A 6,065-nucleotide genomic window follows, 5' to 3' on the forward strand; every position below is an offset into this window, starting at 1 on the left:
AGAAGAAAACCAATATTTTGTCCACCAGCGCAAGGATGGACAAGGCATTGTTCAGCAGGCAAAAGCAGGGATGTCAGATGATCTGCAATGGACTGGCTGTTTTTAATGACAGGCTGCAGGTTCAAGACCTGAGACAGGACAGCTTGAAGATCTCTGATGCATCAGCAGGGCAGCCACAGGATGGACTTCTGGATGTAGAGCCCAGTAACGTCAGTGCCAAAAACAAAGAAGTGATGACAGAAAGGATGAAGGATACCGCGAGTGTATCTAAGGACAGACCTGCGCAGCCATTCTCTGATTCAACTATTGAGATGGAAAATGAAATGATGGACAATCAGGAGGACGAGTATTATACTAACCAAAGGATCATGGCATGGATTGTCAAAGTAAATACAAGCTTGTTTTCTCCATCAAAAGATGAGATTATTGACCAAATACTAGAAGAGCAGGATGTGGATACTATTAAAATCATCTATGACCAGGACTGATGTCAAATGTAATGGTAATTGTAAACAGTGTAAAATAATGTTCAGCTTTTCTTAATGCATTAGGTATTGTGTTCATTCATACCACACTGCCATTCCAAATTTTGGGTTGGTAAGATTTTTTAATGTTTTAAAAGTCCCTTACACCAAGGCTGCATTTATTTATACAAATACAGCAAAAACAGTAATATTGTGGAATATTATTACAATTTAAAATAACTTTTATATTTTAATATATATAAAAAATATATAATTTATTCTTGTGATGAATTTTAAGCAGCCACTACTCCTTCAGAAATGATTCAAGTAAGTTGATTTGGTGCTCAAGAAACATTTGATATTATTATCAAAGATTTATAAAAGCTGCTGTAAAAGTGTTCCTTGTTAGTTCGTGATAATGCATTAACTAAAGCTAAAAAACTAATTGTAAAGGGTTTACTGTACATTTTTATAACCTCATAATTGTAGTTTTGCTATAATAATCCAAATTATAGGCTATGTGTTGTAATCGCTAATGCACTTCTGCATATGAGATTGTCACTGACATTCAAATATAAGATCAAATAAAATCTGGTCTGCTTTTGATTGAAGTATTTTATTTGTTAACATTTAAGTGGTTAAGATACTAAGTTAAAATAAATGTAATATATTTGTCTGTGTACATTTTAAAACATATTTTATACATGTTGGTACTATAATAAACAGCAAAAAACAATGTGTTTCTTAGATGGACATAATGTTTCATATAACAGCCAGTTCCTTCAAATAGTGTCCTTGTCAGCATCGGTGAACCTAGTATCCTGTGATGTATCCAACAATGTATATAACTTCCATCACAGTCAAAGATGCTGTCCCTTTCATCACAATGCCCAGTCGCCTGGTGCACAGTCTGTTATAGAGACTATATGGGTACAGACATGACTGACATTAGTTATTTGATTTACTCCAATAATAACTTATTTGCTTTTAAACTGTTTATTTTTCAGTTACGTATATGAAATATATAGAGTAGATTCTCACCCAATGAGTCTGGACTGTGAATGCGGCACTTGCATGTTCATGTTGTCTTCATTCCAGTGGTTGTATTGAACACTGGCCTCACTCGATTCCATTTCCCTCCAGCTCTCTGCTCCTCAGTCAGCTACAAAGCCAACACCAATAAAAAGGAGGAACTACTTGCAACTTATTTAAACGAAAGCTTATCCTGCTACTTGTCACTCCAAGAAAGTGGCTTTTGCAGAGCTTAGTAACAGAAAAAGCTATATACTTTCCGGTTATGTGTCTTGGAAAGTGAATCATTCGGCAGTTCAGTACTCCATAATAAAGGAAAGTTAATGAATAAGATAAAAGCAGTTAGTGACTGAAGTCCAGTGTACATAGTATATACAGCTGCTAGATTTTGTATTCATATTCTATATTTCACTCTTAAATTGTTAGAGTTGTTTTTCCCAATTCAGTTTGTACTGCATCACAATAATATAGTATGTTACAATTAAATAAGGTATAGATTAAATGACTATTATGATGATTTTCTAGCTTTATTTGCAGATCTGTCACGAATCAAAGCATAATTTGAATACTTACAGTTCTCAGGACATCAGCTGGTAAATCAATCAAATACTTGGTCTCTGACACTGCTTATGCATGTCATTTCTAAAGAGCAGCGGGTCCATGAGTTCATTCAAAGGTAAACCTTTGCTTACAGCCTGTCATAGATGAAATCCCTGAACTACCTGCTCTGCTGGTTAAATAAAAATAAACTGCTTGTCAGGTTCCCTGAGTTAAAGTGGGCTTAGTATTACTAAGTATGAATAAATAAATATTTCACAAACAGCTTTAAATAAATAAATAATCAAATGAGATTTTATGAAATATCTGGAGAAATGGACACACGTCAGTTAACAGTCAGTTAGTGCTGTTCCTTAATGTTAATTGTCTATATTTCTCACTTGCCAGTTGTAGTTTCATCATTTATTTTGCACCAAAATAAGTTCTTTCACCTGTTGTCATTCAGTATATTTGAGATCTTTTGTCTTACTACCAACTTACTTTCTGCATATAATTAGATGCAAAATTCAGACCATTGTTCTGTTCCATTTTGTACTGTAAGTTAAAAGTGACATTATGCTTTGTTGTTGCATTCCTCCACTCCGGGAGGTGGCAGCAGACATATAGCCACATAAGGCTGCTGTTCTCCTACAGATTACAGAAGAAAAGTGTAAACATCCTTAGAGGGGGGATAGCCTACGGTGTTGTTTTATTCAACGTTTGTTTATATACTGTTTATCCGTGGATGACAGACATTTTCCCAATAATCGGACTGAGTGTATTATAGTATTTTTTTTTTCGTAGAGAACGTTTAAAAAAAAAAAATCTGAATACAACACTACCACACGTATTCTGGAGCAACCAAGCATGATCGCTGATGGTTTATGAGCGAGACGCTCCTTTTTTCGTTAAAAGTTGTTGCATCTATTTTTGGCTACTTCACTATGGCCACTCTGACGAGACAGGACCTTAATTTTGGGCAGGGTAACTTTCTGAATTTGTTAATGTAGTGCACTGTACAGCTTTCAAATAACGCCTTTATGAGTTCTGATTCTGATTATATTGGTCATTTGCAGTTGTTGCTGACATTCTGTGTGAGTTTTTGGAAGTGGCCATTCACCTCATTCTCTATGTCAGAGATGTTTATCCATCTGGTATCTTTCAGAAAAGGAAGAAATACAACGTACCTGTGCAGGTAATGGTTTTAAGATTGATGTCAACACTAATGCAGCAGTAACATAATGCATTACTGCTTGGCTTATTCATCATGGAGCGGGGAAAGAGAAATAGAGCGAAAATGTTGTTGAAGTTCCTGTATTTAGGAGCCGAAAGGTAGTGCTGAATGGAAGTGATGATTTAAACACTTATATTTACTGTCTTTGACAGATGTCATGCCATCCAGATTTAAATCAGTACATTCAAGACACGCTGCATTGTGTCAAGCCACTGATAGAGAAGGTAAGGTTTTTATTTCATATTCGATGAATGTACATATTTGAAATAAAAACAGGCTGAACAATATAATAACATTTGTTTCCATCTCTACTGTGCAGAATGAGGCTGAGAAGGTTGTAGTGGTGATCATGGATAAAGAGCACCGTCCAGTGGAGAGATTTGTATTTGAGATCTCACAGCCTCCACTGCTGTCCATCAGGTGAGTGACAGTGGGTTCAGAGTTGTTAAATCAAGGTTAAAGTTGTGCATCTTTCTCATATGTGTGTGTTGGGTTTCGCTGTGTCAGCTCAGAGACTCTGCTGTCTCATGTGGAGCAGCTACTGAGAGCGATTATCCTAAAGATCAGTGTGTGTGATGCTGTTCTAGACAACAATCCTCCAGGTAGGAGGTCAGCTTTTACATAATTACTGATCTAAAATAGCCCTGATAATGACCTCACATTTATTAAAGTTTGAATAGATTTACATTTAAAATGTGCATTTTCTTTTACTCTGCAGGATGCACATTCACAGTGCTTGTTCACACCAGGGAAGCTGCCACAAGAAACATGGAGAAAGTTCAGGTCATCAAGGTGTGCTGAAACAGTTGTATATTTTAAACCTTTTAATTGTCTTTAATTGTAAAAATGAACTTGCTGGAGATCCTGAGAAACCAAAACTTTTTCTCAAACTTTATTCAAAAATACAACCTACATGCAAACCTGGTGTGAAGTCTTTTGTGATTATTTTTGTTGTTTTCAAGCTTCATGAACTTTTGGCTAGATAATATGCACTAACTCACTGCTGAGTCTAGGATGTCATTTCTTGTATTCATGTTGTTCTTTCACTAAAGGAATATTTCACCAAAAAAAATACAATTCTGTCATTATTTACTCACTCTCATGGCATTCCAAACCCGTATGACTTACTTTCTTCTATTGAACGTAAAAGATATTTTGAGATGTACCATTGTATTCTTTGTCCATATAATAGAAGAACTGTTTGGTGACCAGAATTCTTTGAAATATCTTTTGCGTTCTGTAAAACAAGAAAATGCATTCAAGTTTCAAACTACACGAGGGTGATTAAAGGATTCATTTTTGCGTTAACTATCCCTTTAAATTTCTAATCTCTACAGATTCTTGTCTTATTTATTTACAGGATTTTCCATGGATTGTAGCAGATGAGCAGGAAGTTCACATGGAAGAGGCAAAACTCATTCCTCTAAAAACAATGACTTCTGATATTCTCAAGGTGAGACAACTACAGCGTGTCAGATTTCATTGCTTCCACCAAATCACAAAATGTTCATTCTCAAATCATCATACATGATCATTAAGTTTGATACAAACCTGTTCAAGCAGCCCAAGTACTGCTGTCAGTAAAGTGAAAGAGAAACAAACTAAATACTAACACATTCTGACATTCATGTTACTTATTTCACTCACATTGTTGTGCTAATTGTATTATTTGTCATTTGAAAAAATAAAGAATTTCCCTAGTGGACTTTAGGACCCCACTGTGTCTGAAATCTTTAAAACAAGTATTTCAGAATCACAGGCAGGGCACCATATTCTCCTTTTGGGTCAGAGCAACCATGCTGACCACACCAACAGAATACAGTGTTTTTGTAAACGTAAAACAGGGATTAACAAGTTCATGTTGTTTTTTCCTATCCTGTAAACAGATGCAGCTCTATGTAGAAGAAAAAACACAGAAAACTTGATGCTCTGCAAGTGGATCACGTGAAAGCAGCTGGAGGGGTGTAACACAGGAAACAGGAACCGATTTTTTTTTTTTAAGTGAAAACAGACTTGTTTATGCGGTTTGGTAACATGAAGTATATTGAGCTGGACTGTGCATCTTGTTAAGTAAGCAGAATTAATGTTTATCAGAATGTCTTGTGCCTCTATTTCATTTTTAGCACTTGGTTGCTTAAGATCTGTCATTGTGCTGAAACTGTGTTTAATTTTTTTAAACAGTTTTGTAATCTTTCACTGCCTCTGCTTACCTCTGTCATGACACCAGATGCTTGTTCACAAAGTGTTTACAGTGTGGTTGGGAGCACACAAAGTTTAAAAGATTAATGTTTTGAAACTGCTTTTACATTAGATTAAATTTATGATCGTTTGTCTCTAACCTGTTATTGTGAAATTTCATACCGGTTATTACCTACCATAATAGAAATGCTGTGTACACGTTACATACTGTAAATCATCCAAACATATAACAGCCATTAAGGACAACACCAGACAAAGAACCAGGGAAAACACAGGGGTTTAAATACACAAGTCAACAAGGCTAACAAGGGGGTGGAGCTAATAAATTACTACGGTAGCAAACAAAGGGAACTAACGAGAGGTGCAACAAGGGAAACAGGCAAAGTTTCTCAATACCAAGTGCGCAAAGTTTGGACTTCAGCCCTTGGTAGTTCAAACTTGGCAGACTCCAACCACTGTCTAAAAAACAAAGATCTGTTTCAGTGTGTGATATTCTTGTTATTCCAGATGCAAAAAGAGTAAGGAGAGAACATCACATCAAAAGGACTTGCCTGTGAAAACTGAATAATTTAAGAGGTATTTTGTTCATATCAAAACTA

The 6,065-nt window shown here is 35.7% G+C and overlaps 2 protein-coding genes across 2 annotated transcripts; one reads left to right on the top strand and one right to left on the bottom strand.

The window, feature by feature from the left end:
- Positions 1-1,277: 1,277 nt before the first annotated feature.
- On the bottom strand, positions 1,278-1,610 carry LOC107550492 (small integral membrane protein 1-like). The gene is made up of 2 exons (XM_016231784.1): positions 1,506-1,610; positions 1,278-1,386 (listed from the first exon to the last, which is right to left on the bottom strand). The coding sequence occupies exons 1-2, from the start codon at positions 1,595-1,597 to the stop codon at positions 1,278-1,280; spliced, it is 201 nt and encodes a 66-aa protein (XP_016087270.1). The 5' UTR covers positions 1,598-1,610.
- A 1,074-nt stretch (positions 1,611-2,684) lies between these two features.
- Positions 2,685-5,605, top strand: LOC107549323 (mitotic spindle assembly checkpoint protein MAD2B). Its single transcript, XM_016230374.1, has 8 exons — positions 2,685-3,017; positions 3,110-3,228; positions 3,420-3,491; positions 3,587-3,687; positions 3,775-3,869; positions 3,986-4,059; positions 4,628-4,720; positions 5,154-5,605. The coding sequence occupies exons 1-8, from the start codon at positions 2,918-2,920 to the stop codon at positions 5,190-5,192; spliced, it is 693 nt and encodes a 230-aa protein (XP_016085860.1). The 5' UTR covers positions 2,685-2,917; the 3' UTR covers positions 5,193-5,605.
- The last annotated feature ends 460 nt before the right edge of the window (positions 5,606-6,065 follow it).

Source organism: Sinocyclocheilus grahami, unplaced genomic scaffold, assembly GCF_001515645.1.
Source record: "Sinocyclocheilus grahami isolate Dianchi unplaced genomic scaffold, SAMN03320097.WGS_v1.1 scaffold16.1, whole genome shotgun sequence".
NCBI lineage: Eukaryota > Metazoa > Chordata > Actinopteri > Cypriniformes > Cyprinidae > Sinocyclocheilus > Sinocyclocheilus grahami.